Below are 20,018 nucleotides of genomic sequence, written 5' to 3' on the forward strand. Positions count from 1 at the left end.
AATGTGAAAATGACGCGCCCGGCCACGAGGCGCTTTTAAAGATCGAGATAAGTCGAGAAGAGCAAAACTGAGATACGTGAACGAAAGAAGTTCTTCCTGCCATTTAACAAAGATTTTGTCAGAGAATAACTTAGGCGTGTTTTAAAAGTGCTTTTCTGTTCTGATTTCAGAAATCCATCCATCCATTTTCCAACCCGCTGAATCCGAACACAGGGTCACGGGGGTCTGCTGGAGCCAATCCCAGCCAACACAGGGCGCAAGGCAGGAAACAATCCCGGGCAGGGTGCCAACCTACTGCAGGACACACACAAACACCAAACACACACCAAGCACACACTAGGGCCAATTTAGAATCGCCAATCCACCTAACCAGCATGTCTTTGGACTGTGGGAGGAAACCCACGCAGACACAGGGAGAACATGCAAACTCCACGCAGGGAGGTCCCGGGAAGCAAACCCAGGTCCCCAGGTCTCCCAACTGCGAGGAAGCAGCGCTACCCACTGTGCCACCGTGCCGCCCGCTATTTATTTCAGAGAGTGTCCCCCCCAGCTAAAGGAAAAAGCAGCTCACAAACTGAAGAAACAAAGGCCTCCCAACATTCACACCGTCACTCCGCATCAAAGTGTGACTTTTGGTTTCATCCCACGCCTCAAACCCATGAATGTCATAATAACCGAAGGCTCTCTATTGCACAGGTGTCGAACTGCGGTCCTCGAGGGCCGCAGTGGCTGCATGTTTTCATTCTAACCATCTTCTTCATTAGTGAGCCATTTTTACTGCTAATTAACTTCTTTTGTTATAGTTTTAATTAACTTGACTCAGGCCCCTTAATTGTTTCTTTTTCCTTAATTAGTAGCCAAACAATAATGAGACATCAAACAAGCCACCATATGACAGAAAAAACAGAAAAATCAACAGATTTGGAAATGTCTGCTGTGGCAGAATGAGAGCAGCAACAAGCCAAGGAATTAAATAACGGGCTTAATTAACAGCAAGAATCAACTTCTCATTAAGAGACTGTTTGGAGTGAAATTGGTTGGAGTTTGAAATCCCAGTTTAGCTGGTCATCTGTTGGCTCGTTTCATGTCTCATTTCTGTTTGGCTGCCATTTAGTGAAGAAACAAATCAATTCAGAGCACTGAATCCTTAAAAACAGGGCTATTGAAATGAAGGGAAAAGGAGTTAATTAGCAGTGAAAGCTACTCACTGATTAGGAAAAGGGTGAGAATGAAAACCTGTAGCCACTGCAGCCCTCCAGGCCTGGAGTTCGACACCCCTGCCTATTGGTTCAGTGTGTGTGTGTATGTATGAGTGAGTGTGTGTGTGAGAGAGACCACGTCTGACACTCCCAATCCAGAGCTCGTTTGTGATGCCTGGGATTCACTCAGCTGTACTGGAAAATGTATGAAGAGAAACTAGACAAAGTACCAAGAGCTCTTCGGGTACACAGGAACTCCCCATGCCATGCAGTGGCTTCTACTTGCATCCTCACCTTCCATGATCTTGGACTTGAGTAATTGCTTGGGTTTCTTGCTGCTGGCGCTGCTGGTCTCAGACAGACCATACTTTTTTTTTTTTTAATCTTATGGCCTCTCTTCACGATGGATTTGCACTCATGCAGAGCTTGGTTGTGTTTGAGCAGCAGTCGTAGTAGCATCATCATCATCATCATTATTATTATTCATTTGTCCAAGGTGACTTACAAAGCAAGTCGTTATCCACACAAGAATGATTAGAAGCTGTAAGCATCAAAAGCAACAGAGAACAAGGATAAAAAAAACACAGCAAGAGTGAACCGTACTACTATTATACAGTCAAACATGCAACTAAACTAAAGCAGTCATGGAGTCAGTCAGATTGTTACGAAGGGTTAACAGCGGGTTTAGTTTCAACTCTGCCTTTAATTTCTGTCACGGCACGTAAAACCGCGAGGCATCACACAGACCCGCTCCTCTTCTGTCTGTGAGGTTCCAAACACGCGCGCTCCTTCCTCCTCATCGTTACAGTCCATGCATTGCACTACCAGGTGAGCGTTCATTGGTTCATTGGGTTGTCAGCTGACCTGTGTACACAGCCCGCCCCTCCGACTAACAAACCAATCAGACGAGTTTCACTGTATTGTAGCCAGTCGCAGACTACTTGTTCGCAGTCACTGGGTGCGTCACATTAGACAGGAGTGACAGAACAGAACTGTTCAGAAAGGCCCAGACGGGTAGAGCCATTACTATTTCATATATTGTGTTTTCTGTAATGAAATGCCCTTCCTAACTCTTAACTGATATTCTTTTTTAAAAATTCCGTTTTCTGAAAAGCACACAGAGCGATAGCTTCACAAATAAATCAACATAGATCGTCTTGCTGTTCGGTGTCTCTGGGTTTTCGATGGCCAGCAGGAATGCGCTGCTACCCAGCTGCATGGCTGTCTTCGCACGTCAGGTGACGGTGGCCATGCGATGCAATCTGGTTTGTACCTCTTGTCATCGTTAGTGGCGCTCATCCCAGGGGAATATTGCTGTAGGCCCACGGTTTTCAAACTTTTTTAAACAAGTACCACTCCGTGAGGACCAGTAAACTGAAGTACCACTGTCAATGAATCGTTAATTTACGCCCGTGTTATTTTGAAGAAAAAGTCACTATAATCACTATAATGACTATAATTATGACGTTAAAGTGATATTAAACTAATAATGGGTGCGCGCGCTAATAAAAGCCGGCTTGGAGTCTCCCACGCATTTACAGTTGTATACTTATACTATTTATGATTATATGCAACATATTGGCATTCTAGCAACATCGATTCGTGGAAAATAAAGGACAACACGAGTACCACTTGGCATGACTTGAAGTACCACCAATGGTACGCGTACCACAGTTTGAAAACCGTGGCTGTAGGCGCATCAGCAACACAAACCTATCCAGAGCCACGGTCAGGTGGGGACTGATCAGCTGACGCTGGTACCTCACATTCGCTTTTTATGATCTCCATCTGCAGATCACTTGAATCAGAAATAGAGTCCGACAAGTCGCAGTCCGATTTGCCAATAATACACAAAACATCATCCACGGCGTATTTTGCTTTCATTTCGCTTTGGCCTCTTCACTGATGCCGACGCCATTCGAGAGGTTGTTTGCTCTTCGCTACTCATACACATGCAGGAGATCAAGGTGAGATCGACGAAGCTAACTTTCCTTCTAGCAAAGAGAGTCAAACTAAAACATAACAGTGCGTTTTGTCTCCATTTACTGCTGATTACCGTCTTCTACCCCTATAATAATAATAATAATTCTTTGCATTTATATAGTGCTTTTCTCACTACTCAAAGCGCTCAGCAATTACAGGTTAAGGGTCTTGCTCAACAAAAGTCAACATCTGCCCTGAAAGAGTTAAAGATTCCGTCAGAACTCGGACCACATCAGGTTCTGCCAAGAAGACTCCAACAGAAACTTGACAGAGATGAACCCTAGCAAAGAGAGTCAAACTAAAAATCCGCCACACACTCGACCCTCTGCAGTTCGCATACCAGGAGAAGGTGGGAGCGGAGGATGCCATCATCTATATGCTACACCGATCCCTCTCCCACTTGGACAGAGGCAGTGGTGCTGTAAGAATTATGTTTCTGGACTTCTCTAGCACTTTCAACACCATCCAACTTCTGCTCCTTAGGGACAAGCTGACAGAGATGGGAGTAGATTCATACCTGGTAACATGGATCGTGGACTGTCTTACAGGCAGACCTCAGTATGTGCGTCTCGGGATATGCAGGTCTGACATTGTGGTCAGCAACACAGGAGCGCCACAGGGGACTGTACTTTCTCCGGTCCTGTTCAGCCTATATACATCGGACTTCCAACACAACTTGGAGTTCTGCCACATGCAAAAGTTCGCTGATGACACTGCTATCGCGGGCTGCATCAGGAGTGGGCAGAAGGAGGAGTACAGGAACCTAATCAAGGACTTTGTTAAATGGTGCGACTCAAACCACCTACAACTGAACACCAGCAAAACCAAGGAGCTGGTGGTGGATTTTAGGAGGACCAGGCCCCTCATGGACCCCGTGATCATCAGAGGTGACTGTGTGCAGAGGGTGCAGACCTATAAATACCTGGGAGTGCAGCTGGATGATAAATTGGACTGGACTACCAATACTGATGCTCTGTGCAAGAGAGGACAGAGCCAACTATACTTCCTTAGGAGGCTGGCGTCCTTCAACATCTGCAATAAGATGCTGCAGATGTTCTATCAGACGGTTGTGGCGAGCGCCCTCTTCTACGTGGTGGTGTGCTGGGGAAGCAGCATAAAGAAGAGGGACGCCTCACGCCTGGACAAACTGGTGAGGAAGTCAGGCTCTGTTGTAGGCACGGAGCTGGACAGTTTGACATCTGTGGCAGAGCAACGGGTGCTGAGCAGACTCCTGTCAATCATGGAGAATCCACTGCATCCACTAAACAGGATCATCTCCAGACAGAGGAGCAGCTTCAGCGACAGACTGCTGTCACCGTCCTGCTCCACTGACAGACTGAGGAGATCGTTCCTCCCCCAAACTATGCGACTCTTCAATTCCACTGGGGGGGTAAATGTTAACATTATACAAAGTTATTGTCTGTATACCTGCATTGTTATCACTCTTTAATTTAATATTGTTCTTTATCAGTATGCTGCTGCTGGAGTATGTGACTTTCCCCTTGGGATTAATAAAGTATCTATCTATCTATCTATCTATCTATCTATCTATCTATCTATCTATCTATCTATCTATCTATCTATCTATCTATCTATCTAAAACATCTTGTCGTAGTTTACAGCTGATTATCGTCTTCTACCCCTGAATGTCGACAGAAATCGATGTCAGCCCTGAAGGAGTTACATGGAGTGGACTGGGGGACTTTTTGGGGACAGGGTCTGCTTTGGAGAGCCACAACGGATCAATGGCCTGCAAGTTTATTGAAGCACAAGATGGTGGCACAAATCCTAACAGGCCAATGCCGCCTCTCCAATCAGGCAGTGATGAATCTCACATCTGTGAGATCCTATCATATTGTCTAGGAATCCATATATACAGCTTTAACATTTATTATTTATAAAAATATACAGACATATATACATATACACGTATCAATCAAAGCAGTCACTGTTATGTGTGAGACAGAGAGAGGGAGAGGGCACCATCAGCCCAGGGGCTCTCGCACGGCGTCCTCCATGCCATCTGGGTGTGCCGCCGTCATCGTCTCTCCCGGGAAGGAACACGAAGGCTCCGGGTGGCTCTTGCTCTTGTGGGCAGCGACGTTATCACGCTTCTCAAACTTTTTGCCACAGAGCTCACACGCAAACTGGTAGCCCGCTTCGGCATCATGCTTTCGCATGTGCCAGTTCAAGGAGGCCTTCTGCCGGCAGGTGAAACCACACACCTCACACCTGTGGGGAAGAAGGACAGAGAAGGATTGGGTGAGTGGGCACAGACCGCCTTCTACAAATATGGATGACGGAAATCCTCGTGGTGCTCGAGATGAGCTTGGGTCTCTGGTGGGCAATGTGCTTTAGTGGGCAACGGCAGGCCTAGAAAGCAAATGGCTGCCAGTTCAATTCCTGTCTGCAACTCACACTCCAGTCATTTAACCCGCTTGTGTTCCAAATGTAAAAATGTGTGCAACCAGTTGCATTATTAATTTTTATTTATGGCACTATTATAGAAAAACTCTCAGCCACCAAGACCAGGACGCGGAACAGGACCCGTAAAGGCATCTTACGTCCACCTCTCATCTCACTTCATCCGCCCTTCAAAGTGGCATCAGTTTTTCATAACCACAAAAAGGCGCATTGCTGTCACCGTCACCATACTTAACAATGGATTCCTTCACTAGCTGTGCACTTTATTATCTTGTTGACTTGAATTTTAAATGGGTACATTCGCCATTGTTGCCCAACGGTCTGCATACAATAACCCACAATGTCAAAGTGAACACTTGCTTTCAGAAAATTTTGTAAAAAATCAAAAACTGAAGTCTCTAGAAGTTTTCAGACCCTTTACTGTGACCCTCCAAATTGTACTCAGGTGCATTCTGTTTGCTTTTAATTCTCCTCGAGATGTTTCTAGAACCTGATTGGAGCCCACATCTTTCAAACTGAATTGCTTGGACGCCGTTTAGAAATGCGCACACTTGTGTATAGAAGGTCCCACAATTAACACAGCATGAAGTAATGAAGTTCAAGGGACTCTCTGTAGACCTCCACAATCAAATCAGGGCAGGGTTATAAAACCATTTTCTAAAGCTTTTGAGTGATCCCATCAGCACAGTGGCCTCATGAGAGAGAAGACACTTGGGACCACCAGGACTCTTCCTAGAGTTGGCCATCTGGTCTAGCGGAGTAACTGGGCAAGAAGAACCTTGGTCATGGAAGTGACCGAGAAACCAATGGTCACACTAATAGAGCTTCAGAAGGTCCCTGCTAAGATGGCAGAACCTGTTGGAAGGATGACCATCTCAGTAGACATCCATCAATTAGGGGGAAGACACTCTTCAGTAGCCAAGATGGAGTCTGCCAAAGAGTATTTAAAGGACTCTGAATGCAGGACGTAAAAGGTTCTTGGGTCTGATAAGACAAAAACTGGACAGAACTCCAAGCACTATGTTGGACAGAGAGCGGGCACTGCCCGTCACCTGTCTAATACTATCCCTACAGTGAAGTGTCGTGGTCGCAGCATCATGCTATGAGGGTGTTTCTCATTGGCAGGAACAGGGAAACTGGTCAGAAAGGATGAACGAAGCAGTCGTTGAAGAAAACCTTCCAGTGGGGCATACACAACTTCAAACTGGGCAGACAGTTCACCTTTCAGCATGACAATGACCCACAGCACACTGCCAAGGCAATGCTGGAGTGAGTGGCTTTACGACAAGTCTTGGAGATGAACCTTGAGTGGCCCAGCCGAAACCCAAAACTTAACACAAAGAACGTCTGTGGGGAGACCTGAAGGTGGCAGTTCATCCAAGTGGGAAGTGTCTGATGCCCCTTGCCCCACCTTTTGACACAGATTGGTCATTTAATTACTTTTAGTTTTGACAATTGTAAAGTGTGGCCTTGAATCGAAATGCAAAATGCACGGAGCTGTCGCTAAGCGAAATGCAATATGTCTGCTTTCCTTTCAGCTATGATATGCTATCTGTGAACATGAATTCAAATCCAATGCGCTTTTGTATTGCATTTCAAACTGACATGAGAATTGTGTGCCATAGTGAAAAGCAATACTTGGGATCAACAGTACAGAGTAATGGGGATTATGGAAGAGAGGTGAAAAAGAGAGTGCAGGCATGGTGGAATGGGTGGAGAAGAGTGACAGGAGTGATTTGTGACAGACGGGTATCAGCAAGAGTGAAAGGGAAGGTCTACAGGACTGTAGTGAGACCAGCTATGTTATATGGGCTGGAGACGGTGGCACTGACCAGAAAGCAGGAGACAGAGCTGGAGGTGGCAGAGTTAAAGATGCTAGGATGTGCATTGAGTGTGACGAGGATGAACAGGATAAGACATGAGGACATTAGAGGGTCAGCTCAAGTTGGATGGTTGGGTGACAAAGTCAGAGAGGCGAGATTGCATTAGATAGATAGCCGAATAAAGAAGAAGAAGTGACAAGCAATCAATCATTTGGTAAATATGTTTTTAAGTATGACATGATAAAAGTAGCTAGATAGATAGATAGATAGATAGATAGATAGATAGATAGATAGATAGATAGATAGATAGATAGATAGATAGATAGATAGATAGGAAAGGCACTATATAATAGATAGATAGATAGATAGATAGATAGATAGATAGATAGATAGATAGATAGATAGATAGATAGATAGATAGATAGATAGATAGGAAAGGCACTATATAATAGATAGATAGATAGATAGATAGATAGATAGATAGATAGATAGATAGATAGATAGATAGATAGATAGATAGATAGATAGATAGATAGATAGATTGCGGTGGGTTGGCACCCTGCCCAGGATTGTTTCCTGCCTTGTGCCCTGTGTTGGCTGGGATTGGCTCCAGCGGACCCCCGTGACCCTGTGTTCGGATTCAGCGGGTTGGAAAATGGATAGATAGATAGATAGATAGATAGATAGATAGATAGATAGATAGATAGATAGATAGATAGATAGATAGATAGATACTTTATTAATCCCGAGGGAATTTTAAGAATTTAATATGCACATATTTTAACCAAAGCAGTCATTGCCATCTGTGAGAGAAAGTTGTTGCTTGCCGTCAAAAGGCACAAATGGAAATCACTGTGATTCAGAGTTTTCTAATAATATGTGAAAACTTTCAAGGGGGGTGAATACTTTTTATAGGCACAGTACGAGTTGTTATCTTGTAACAGGTCAAGCATGTTATCTAAACTTGCAAGAAGAATTAAAAACCACCATTAAAGCTGCAGGAGACAGAAAGAGACCATGAAACTCGAGAAGAAACCATAGTCATCTTCACTCTTTTATACAAGTGCCATGTACAAGATCAACAGAAGGCAGAAAGGAGGAGTCAATGTATGCAGTCTTGTCAATGAGAGAATTTCAAAGAAAAATACGAACTTTTGCATTTCGCCCTGAGCTAAATTTCAGAATATCCAGCACACGTTGACTTGCTGTTATGAGTGGCACTGGAGCTCAGACTCTGGAAGAGCATCACGTGCTTCACTGCGTTTGCTGTTGTGAACACTGATTTGTTGTTTTCAGCAGCCGTGTGTTTGTAAGTTAGACCAGAGTGTGTGTGTATATATGGTGCCCTCCATGATGTTTATGAGACACATTTTTCCTTGATATCCTTCTCTGCTCCACAGTTTAAAATTACAATTCAGACATCACGATTTAAGGGGATTTGCATACATTTTGGTCACACAAACAGTTTTTCTACAGGGTCCCCCTATTTCAGGGCACCATAATGTTTGGGCCAATTGGCATCTCAGGTGTTTGTGATTCCTCAGGTGGGTTTCAGGGCCTCATAAGATACCTCAGCTTGCTCCTACCCTTCGGAGTCTGTAGTTGCCATCATTCAACATGAGGCAAGTGTTGTGAGGCCTCAGCTCTAAAGGCGGACTCTGATGGCCCAAACAATAAACTTGAGATGTTGAATTACAGAGGCTCTCCTACTTTGATATCTCACAGACATTTCTTAAAACTTACTGCAATGGCTTCTCTCCTGTATGGATTCTTCGATGAATTATCAAATTGCTGCTTGTCCGGAAAGCTCGGGCACAGAATTCACAAATATAATCACGTTTGTCTGTTAGGAAAAAAAAGAGAATAGCAGTAAAGTGAAGAGTCAAGAAAAGCTCCAGTGCAATACATTACAAATTGCAGATTTATCATCTAACAAAGAATTAAGTTGAGCAGGTTCAAAAATGGATGAATGGACGTTAGACACGTACGAGGGACTACTAACTGACCGCAGGCTAATTCTAAAAGCGTAAAGGTTGAGGCGAGGATAAGTACAAAATGAACAATGACAAAAGTTAAATCTGGCAATCCCACAAACAAGCCAGATATGACAGTGATGAATATAAATAAAAATCTAATGACATTTACATAGCGCTTTTCTAACCAACTCAAAGCTCTTTACGTAGATAGTGGGGAGCCACTTCAACCACCATCAATGTGCAGCATCCTCCTAGACAATGCAACAGCAGCCATTCTTGCACCAGTACACTCACCGCACATTAGCTATCAGGTGATGAAGGAATGAGAGAGATCGCTAGCCAATGAGAGACAGGGGATGATTAGGGGGGCTCAGGCTGTGAGGTTCAAGTTAGGCAGGACATCTCAAAGGATGCCCAGTAATCTTTAATGACCACAGAGAGTCAAGGCATCATTTTTACAACACAGTGTCCCCATCACTGCTCTGGGGCATTGGGAAAAGTCACAAAGACCACAGGGTCAGCGCCCCCTACTGGCCTCGCCAACACCTCTTCCAGCAACAACCCAAGCTATTTCTAAATGGTCTCCCATCCAAGTACTGGCCAGCCCCAAACATCCCTGTGGAAAGGGATGGATGAGCACAGAAAAAAAATACACTAAAACATCACACCTACTGCTCTTCTGGGCCTATCTAGACACAGGTTGCCCATCCTAAAATATCACAGAAGCATCGCTCCACTTCCTGTGTTTGTTTGCTCTCACTGTAAATTATGGCTTCTCTTTCTTTCATATCAGTGAAGTGTTTTCCTATCTCGTTTCCACTACCTTCTGGCCGGGAGGTAGCTTTAAAACAAACCTGCAGCCTCACGTTTTTCTGCAATGAGCATCAAATGAAAACTCTCTTTAGCTGTTCCCAGTGTCCCCGTAACCATTAAGGCATTAGATGGGTCCTCTGCTGTCTGCCCACTCAGACAGATAGCACGGTCTCATATATTCCTATCTGGGACTGTGTGCCCACTTCAGGCCAGGAAGTATCAATACTTCAGGCATTCGCTCTCTGGTTTTGCTCTTTCTCTCTCTCTCTCTCCATCCTTACCAGCTTCTGGATTGCCTGTCGCCTGGCACCCTGGAACTACCACACACATCCACCCCAGCTGCCACTTTCTCTTCTATATGTAAGTGCCCTCGACTATTTCCCCTTTAGGATACCTACATCACCATACCACCCCTTAGTGGCTGCTGTGCTACCATCTGCTGGACCATGGACCACTAATTCTTCCAGTGTGGCTCTATCTCTTTGTGTCCTGGAGGCTTTCTAATGAGAACTTGCCCTGTTTAATGCCATCCTGGTGGTGGCCACAGCCCCTCCTCCAAGCCCACACATCACTGCCACAGAGCTACAGTAGCCACAAGTTTCCATTGTAACAGATCAGATGCTCTTTCTTTCATTGCACTGTTGTGAAATTAGACACCTTCTTGCACTACTTCTGATTTCAGTCTGCCAGCTCAACTCGAAACAGATGTACGGCATTTCTGAGTCTTTTTAAAGCACACTGGCACTTCAGTTCCATCTACAGGTGCTGGTCGTAAAATTAGAATATCACGACAAAGTTGATTTATTTCAGTAATTCCATTCAAAAAGTGAAACTTGTATATTAGATTTATTCATTACACACAGACTGATGTATTTCAAATGTTTATTTCTTTTAATGTTGATGATTATAACTGACAACTAATGAAAGTCCCAAATTCAGTATCTCGGAAAATTAGAACATCAATTAAGACCAATGCAAAAAAAGGATTTTTAGAAATGTTGGCCAACTGAAAGGTATGAACATGAAAAGTATGAGCAGGTACAGCACTCAATATTTAGTTGGGGCTCCTTTGGCCTGGATTACTGCAGCAATGCGGAGTGGCATGGAGTCGATCAGTCTGTGGCACTACTCAGGTGTTATGAGAGCCCATGTTGCTCTGATAGTGGCCTTCAGCTCTTCTGAATTGTTGGGTCTGGCATATTGCATCTTCCTCTTTACAATACCCCATAGATTTTCTATGGAGTTAAGGTCAGGCGAGTTTGCTGACCAATCAAGAACAGGGATACCATGGTCCTTAAACCAGGTACTGGTAGCTTTGGCACTGTGTGCAGGTGCCAGGTCCTGTTGGAAAATGAAATCTGCATCTCCATAAAGTTCGTCAGCAGCAGGAAGCATGAAGTGCTCTAAAACTTCCTGAAAACCTCAGAAAACACAATGGACCAACACCAGCAGATGACATGGCACCCCAAACCATCACTGACTGTGGAAACTTTACACTGGACCTCACGCAACGTGGATTCTGTGCCTATCCTCTCTTCCTCCAGACTCTGGGACCTTGATTTCCAAAGGAAATGCAAAATTTACTTTCATCAGAGAACATAACTTTGGACCACTCAGCAGCAGTCCAAAGGCGAGACGCTTCTGACGCTGTCTCTTGTTCAAGAGTGGCTTGACACAAGGAATGCGACAGCTGAAACCCATGTCTTGCATACGTCTGTGCCTGGTGGTTCTTGAAGCACTGACTCCAGCTGCAGTCCACTCTTTCTGAATCTCCCCCACATTTTTGAATGGGTTTTGTTTCACAATCCTCTCCAGGGTGCGCTTATCCCTATTGCTTGTACACTTTTTTCTACCACATCTTGTCCTTCCCTTCGCCTCTCTATTAATGTGCTTGGACACAGAGCTCTGTGGACAGCCAGCCTCTTTAGCAATGACCTTTTGTGTCTTGCCCTCCTTGTGCAAGGTGTCAATGGTCGTCTTTGGACAACTGTCACGTCAGCAGTCTTCCCCATGATTGTGTAGCCTACAGAACTCGACTGAGAGACCATTTAAAGGCTTTTGCAGGTGTTTGGAGTTAATTAGCTGATTAGAGTGTGGCACCAGGTGTCTTCAATATTGAACCTTTTCACAATATTCTAATTTTCCGAGATACTGAATTTGGGACTTTCATTAGTTGTCAGTTATAATCATCAACATTAAAAGAAATAAACATCTGAAATACATCAGTATGTGTGTAATGAATGAATCTAATATACAAGTTTCACTTTTTGAATGGAATTACTGAAACAAATCAACTTTGTCATGATATTCTAATTTTATGACCAGCACCTGTATTAATGTTACACTTTGATGTACCGCTCAATAAGAAAGACTGGTCACCTGCACGATGCTGTTCGCCTCAACTGACTACCATTTAAATGCAACTCAGAGGAGAGAATAAAGCTAAGGATGGACCGGGAATTCCCCTGGGATGGGGGCAGAGGTTCCTAGTCCAGCGTTCTAAGCCACCAGTGCCAAAAATGTCATTAACATGAAGTCATATGTTTGAAGCCAAAGAGAGACAAGAGACACCCACCACTGTGCAACTTCTCATGTTCTTTCAGATGCTTCTTGAAGTTAAATGATTTGCCACAGGATGCATGTGAACAGGTAAACGTCTTCTGTTGGAAATGCTGGTACTTCATATGATGCTGTTAGGAGGAAAAAGAAAGGGTGCTGTCAGTAAGAACGCTCGACGTACAGGATAAGATGAAATCGGGTTCATCAAACTAGCACAGTGACGACAGAACAGCATTATGGCTCCAGTCTGTGTAGCTATAAACATGAGAGACCCTTTCTACAGAATAATTATATGTAAAACATTGTAGCAACTGTGGCCAACAGGGGGCGCTGCACCTCCCCAAACACCGGACACAAAACGCTCAGATACAAGTTGACAAACACAAGGCTTTTATTTATCTTATAGGAAGAGTTTCCCACAGTGCACAGTCCTAGTAACCAATATACAGACTCTCTGGTGCCTGGCTAGGCACATGTAATAAGTGTACAAGTTTAATATGCCACTGTGATCTGTGCAAATACATTTTATAAATCTGTCTTTTTCTACTCACATGCACAGATGACACAGAGCCAGATTTAGCACATACAGTCATATGAAAAAGTTTGGGAGCCCCTCTCAGCCTGCATAATAATTGACACTCCTTTCAACAAAAAAAAATAACAGTGGTTTGTCTTTCATTTCCTAGGAACATCTGAGTACTGCGGTGTTTTCCGAACAAAGATTTTTAGTGACACAGTATTTAGTTGTATGAAATGAAATCAAATGTGAAAAAGTGGCTGTGCACAAATGTGGGTCCCCTTGCAATTTTGCTGATTTGAATGCCTGTCACTGCTCAATGCTGATTACTTGTAACACCAAATTGGTTGGATGAGCTCGCTAAGCCTTGAACTTCATAGACAGATGTGTCCAGTCATGAGATATAAAGGTATTTAAGGTGGTCAATTACAAGTTGTGCTTCCCTTTGACTCTCCTCTGAAGAGTGACACCATGGGATCCTCAAAGCAACTCTCCAAAGATCTGAGAACAAAGACTGTTCAGTCTCATGGTTTAGTAAAAGGCTACAAAAAGCCATCTCAGAGGTTTAAACTGCCAGTTTCAACTGTAAGGAATGGAATCAGGAAATGGAAGGCCACAGGCACAGTTGCTGTTAAACCCAGCAGGTCTGGCAGGCCAAGAAAAATACAGGAGCGGCATATGCGCAGGATTGTGAGAATGGTTACAGACAACCCACAGATCACCTCCAAAGACCTGCAAGAACATCTTGCTGCAGATGGTGTATCTGTACATCGTTCTACAATTTTATGAGTGGCAAAATCTGCAGTTTGGTACATCCTGAGAAAGAAAGCAAGCACTGGTGAACTCAGCAACGCAAAAAAGACCTGGACGTCCACGGAAGACAACAGTGGTGGATGATCGCAGAATCATTTCCATGGTGAAGAGAAACCCCTTCACAACAGCCAACCAAGTGAACAACACTCTCCAGGGGGTAGGCGTATCGATATCCAAGTCTACCATAAAGAGAAGACTGCATGAAAGTAAATACAGAGGGTGCACTACAAGGTGCAAGCCACTCATAAGCCTCAAGAATAGAAAGGCTAGATTGGACTTTGCTAAAGAACATCTAAAAAAGCCAACACAGTTCTGGAAAAACATTCTTTGGACAGATGAAACCAAGATCAACCTCTACCAGAATGATGGCAAGAGAAAAGTATGGAGAAGGCGTGGAACAGCTCATTATCCAAAGCATAGCACATCATCTGTAAATCACGGTGGAGGGAGGCAGTGTGATGGCTTCGGCGTGCATGGCTGCCAGTGGCACTGGGACACTAGTGTTTATTGATGATGTGACACAGGACAGAAGCAGCCGAATGAATTCTGAGGTGTTCAGAGACATCCTGTCTGCTCAAATCCAACTAAGTGCAGTCAAATTGATTGGGCGGCGTTTCATGATACAGATGGACAATGACCCAAAACATACAGCCAAAGCAACCCAGGAGTTTATTAAAGCAAAGAAGTGGAAACTTCTTGAATGGCCAAGTCAGTCACCTGATCTTAACCCAACTGAGCAGGCAGTTCACTTGTTGAAGACTAAACTTCAGACAGAAAGGCCCACAAACAAACAGCAACTGAAAGCCGCTGCAGTAAAGGCCTGGCAGAGCATTAAAAAGGAGGAAACCCAACATCTGGTGATGTCCAGGAGTTCAAGACTTCAGGCTGTCATTGCCAGCAAAGGGTTTTCAACCAAGTATTAGAAATGAACATTTGATTTCCAGTTATTTAATTTGTCCAATTACTTTTGAGCCCCTGAAATGAAGGGATTGTGTTAAAAAAATGCTTTAGTTGCCTCACATTTTTATGCAATCGTTTTGTTCACCCCACTGAATTAAAGCTGAAAGTCTGCACTTCAACTGCATCGGAGTTGTTTCATTTAAAATTCATTGTGGTAATGTACAGAACTAAAATGAGAAAAAAGTGTTCTCTGTCCAAATATTTATGGACCTAACTGTATGCGAGGGTGAGTCAAAAATGATCCACACTCCGGCTGTAGAATTTATTTTAATCAACTTTCAAGAAAGACAAAAACATCATTGTTTTGACTTAATCTCCCTGCTTTTCAATACACTTTGTCCATCTGTCAACAAGCTGCGAGCCATGGATACACCTCTGTCTTCATTATACGTGAATCTTCGTCCTCGTAGGACTTCTTTCGGGGGACCAAACATGTGATAGTCCAATGGGGCGAGATCAGGCCTATAGGGAGGATGCTGTAACAACTCAAAACGAAGTTTTTGCTGAGTGTCAATAGTGTTGGCAGCGGTGTGCGGACATGCTTTGTCATGCAAGAACACAATGCCCTTGGATAACAGTCCTTTGAGCTTTAGGCTTTAGCTCTTCAGTGAGCGCCAGGCACACCATCAGACCACAAAAAAACGAACCACCACATGTTGATCTTCTTTTGTGTAAATCACAAGTGGAGCAGCCATTTTTTCTCGCACCGGTGTTACAAATGATCTGACGTAACCTGCACAACAGAGATTAGGGAGACAGGGACCTCGTATGGAAAGAAAGCGCTGATAAGACGGTGTTGCCAATACACGTTTTAATATAACCGGAGTGTGGATCATTTTCGACTCACCCTCGTATATTTAACTGGCTTTAAAATGCTGCTTTCCCTCCCAATATATAAAGTAGTATTAATCACTTATACATACAGTACATATCCAAGAAGAAGAAGCCCATGGAGCAGCCCAATCATCATCCAGTTCTTCAGCAAGGGATACTGATGACTGTGCCCCCAGTTCGGTGAAGTGCAAGGCTTCTAGCTTCTAGATGGTTCCTCTCAATTAGGGATGCACCGATACCACTTTTTTGGAAAACGAGTACGAGTACGAGTACTTGCATTTCAGTACTCGCTGATACCGAGTACTTAATAAAAACATGATTAGGTATACCCCATGTCTGGAGCATTTCCTCAAACACATGCGCTATAGCCTGGCTGGTGTGCGAGCCGCGGAATTGTTTCGCATGTAATATGGCTCGTTGCGGCGTGAAACTCTCATCTATCCACTGGGAGGTTAGGCTAATTAGCGACATGGGGCTAACACTGCTTGTCCAAATATCCGTGGTGAAACTAAACGCAGAGGAGGCTTGCAGTAGGCTGTGGATATGTTTTTTCACAGAGTCGTGTAGTTTAGGCAGCTCCGTGTCAGTCATGTAGCGGCTTGGGACATCATATCTGGGCTCCAGAACATGGAGGAGACGCAGGAATCCCACATTTTCTACCTCCGAGAGTGGCTGGTCACTCAATGCAATGTACTCGATAATTGCCTGTGTTATTTTCACAGCACGTGGATTGTCTCTGGACATTTTCTCTCGTCTTGCAAGAGTTTGCTGCAGCGTGGGTTGTGTTGGTTTAGAAGCTTGGGTAAACTCTTTGTACTCGTTGTCGTGTTGGGATTTTAGGTGCTTGATTAAATTACTTGTGTTAAATGCGCTACCTTTTGAGCCTCCTCTGGACAATTTCGCTGAGCACAATTTGCAGTCCGCCTTTGTTTTGTCGTCTTCATTCACTTTGAAATAGTTCCACATGGCTGACATGTCTCGCCTCGCCTTCTTCCCGCTCTGAGCTGCAGCCGGGGCTTGGCACTCGGTGCCTGTGATTAACCCCTTACACGCCGCTCAAACATAGACATTTCTCAGACCGTGGTATCGGTCCCCGGTATCGGGGGACTTTTAACGAGTACGAGTACTTTAGAAAATGTGGTATCGAGGCCGATACCAGATACTGGTATCGGTATCGGTGCATCCCTACTCTCCATTATAAATGGTCACACATTTTGCATATTCAGTGAGCTTTTTATGAAACTTCCCACATACGGGTATCTACCACCTGAGCTATGTGCTCATTTAAGACCCAAATAGCACCTGCTCTGATCATTTATTCATCATTCATTCCAAGAGCTAAACGTAAAAGAAGTGGTGAGGCGACCTTCTTCTGTTATGCTCCTAAAATCTGGAATAGCTTACTCATTGAAATTCGCCAGGCTAATACGGTGGAGCACTTAACAAAACTGCTAAAAACCATTACTTTAATCTGGCTTTTCTCATAGCTTCATTTTAGTGTAACCCTGATATTATACGGTATATGTTACGGCCAAAACCTGAAGTTCTGCCAGTTCCCAAATTGGCCGGCCATTTGGCAGAGAGGTGTGGCCAAAGTCCGAATTACTAGAAATGACCAGTGTATATGCTACTTTGGCCGGCCATTTCGCAAAGTGGCGAGAAATCCCTGGCCAAAATTCGATGTGTTGATGTAAGACTGTCCACTCAAGGTGCAAAGATGCTTAAAAATTTCAGAAGCAGATTCAGAAGTGAGTTTTCCATTCTGCATGACAAACTGCTCACACTGGAATCCGTAGGCACAGAAGAAAAATCACTAGGAACCGTCGCGTTTTCCCAATCATCGACCGGCGGCCAAGGCTACACTCGATGCAATTGCACTACTAAGTGCACAACAAATCGCTGCTCATCCTTTTTCTTCCGACTTTTGCCAATCGCTCCATGCTACTTCGCAAACTGGCTGGCCAAATCCCGAAATCAAGGAAAGATCAGACATTGGCTGGTCAATTTACAGTGACATTGGCCATTTCCCGATTTGGCCGGACACATCCCACTTTGGCCGATTTCGGGTTTTGGCCGTAATGTCATTTTTTCATGGCTCCACAATCCGTACTAACCCCTCCTTTCTCTGCTGTTCTTTTTCCGGTTTTCTGTGGTGGTGATCTGCGCCACTACCACCTGATCAGGGCACCATGCAGTCCCAACATTGATGGATGGAAGGCCAGAGGTCCACATGACCATCATCATCTAATTCTTCCACGTGAAGCCTGAAAATCATGAGGACTGATTGAGATCATTGATGTTAGGTAGAAAGCCCAGTGGAGACTGGGTGGTCTTGTGGCCCCTGCAGATTTTGTTTTTTTTTCTCCAGCCCCTGGAGTTTTTTTTTTGTTTTATTTTTTTGTTTTTTTTTTCTGTCCTCCTGGCCATCGGTCCTTACTTAATTCTCTGTTAATTAGTATTGCCTAAATCCTATTTTTATATTTTTCTTTTTTCTATCTTCATCTTGTAAAGCACTTTGAGCTCCATCATTCATATGAAAATGTGCTATAGAAATAGATGTTGTTGTTGTTCACGGCTTCTGCCTGGAAGTGATGGGTCAGGCCTGCTTTAATCAACCAAACTCCTTGCCTGAAAGACCCGCCTTACGTCAGCCCCACATAAGCTAAACACTCAGGCTCACAAACCACAATTTTCAAACAGTTATTTTTCATTTCTGGTTACAGACCCTTAAGTTGTCACTCCAATTTTATCAGAAGTGGCAGGGGATTCTGGGAGAATTACTATGGCAACAACCAACACAAAAGTCCTAAAAATGCTTCCCATAGGAAAACAAAAATGGTGTGGTAGCACAAATTTATTTATTGTTTGTTACTGATACATTGTTTTTGTATTCATTAATAGTTCCGTTTTCTCCTATCTTCTAATGATGGCTATTTTCATTAAACCGCCTTTGCTAATCCTAAACTGGTCTGCAGTGGGGTCTGTTCTGGATGTGCAGTCTACTCTTATGCGAACCCTCACTGAACAATCAGCTGCTCCTCTTTCTAAATCAGAATCAGAAACTTGTCTTAATCCTGAGGGAAATTATTTATGTACACATAGACAAAGGCACACATATAAAAAATAAAATGTAAAATGACAATATAAATAGAATATGAATATCAAAATAAAGTACAATAAATCATCATTCGCTTAGCTGTACAGGTAAATGGTAATGAAATACAATAAATACTGTGTATGTGAGTATCTTATAGAGTCCCTAGTATACCAGACAGTAATAGCATACTGAGCTTGAAGTATTTCACATAATGATATTGCACATTAATTGAAAATATTGCACATTCTGAGAACAAAAGTTTATTCAGGTGAGAAGAACAGACAGGTTATTATACTGGGATATCCATTACAGAAAAAGGAAACAGCTTACAGTGTGGGTGATTGACAGGAAGAGAAGGCGGGGGGGGGGGGGGGAAGGAGGAAGGATTTCCTGTGCCGTTCAGTAGGGCACTTCATGCTAGTCGGCCTACTGCTGTCTCTGTCTGAACGCAACACAGTGAAATGGGCGATTAGCATTTTCAGTCTACACATCATTCTCTGACCTGCCTTGGTTTTCAAGATGTCCAGTTTCCCTCCTACCACGCAGCCAGCTTTCTGAGTTAGTCTGCTTAATGTCTGCTACTTTCATGTTGCCCTCCCCCAGCATGCCAAAGCAAAAAAAAAATAGCATTGGTAACCACACGCTCATAAAACATCCACAGCAGAGTGTGGCAGACCCTCAAAGATCTGAGTGTTCGTAGGAAATACGGCCGACTTTGACCCTTCTTATACAGTATATGGCCAGTGAGTTCCTGGACCAGTCTTGCTTGCTGTTCATATGCACCCCCAGATACTTGGATTCCTGAATGATCTCCACATCCACACCCCTAATGGGCAGGGAAGTAACTGAAGATTGTGACCTTCTTAAATCTACCAGCAGTTCTTTAGTTTTACTGGTGTTGGCCGGCAGCTGATTCAGCTCACACCAGTCAACAAAACGGTCCACTACGTTCCTGTATTCCATCTTGTCACCATGCCTGATTCTTCCCATTCTTGTACAGTCATCAGATAATTTCTGCAG

The 20,018-nt window shown here is 43.9% G+C and overlaps 1 protein-coding gene across 1 annotated transcript in view; it reads right to left on the reverse strand.

The window, feature by feature from the left end:
- Window positions 1-5,056: 5,056 nt before the first annotated feature.
- Window positions 5,057-20,018, reverse strand: part of znf692 (zinc finger protein 692) — a 42,570-nt gene continuing 27,608 nt past the window's right edge. Inside the window, exons 9-11 of the mRNA XM_028812198.2 lie at window positions 12,794-12,908; window positions 9,173-9,272; window positions 5,057-5,414 (exon numbers count right to left, since the gene is read on the reverse strand). Coding sequence (XP_028668031.1) covers window positions 5,168-5,414; window positions 9,173-9,272; window positions 12,794-12,908 — 462 coding nt within the window. The 3' untranslated portion in view covers window positions 5,057-5,167. The remainder of the gene's footprint in view (window positions 5,415-9,172; window positions 9,273-12,793; window positions 12,909-20,018) is intronic.

The sequence above is a fragment of the Erpetoichthys calabaricus genome, chromosome 10 (genome assembly GCF_900747795.2).
Source record: "Erpetoichthys calabaricus chromosome 10, fErpCal1.3, whole genome shotgun sequence".
NCBI lineage: Eukaryota > Metazoa > Chordata > Cladistia > Polypteriformes > Polypteridae > Erpetoichthys > Erpetoichthys calabaricus.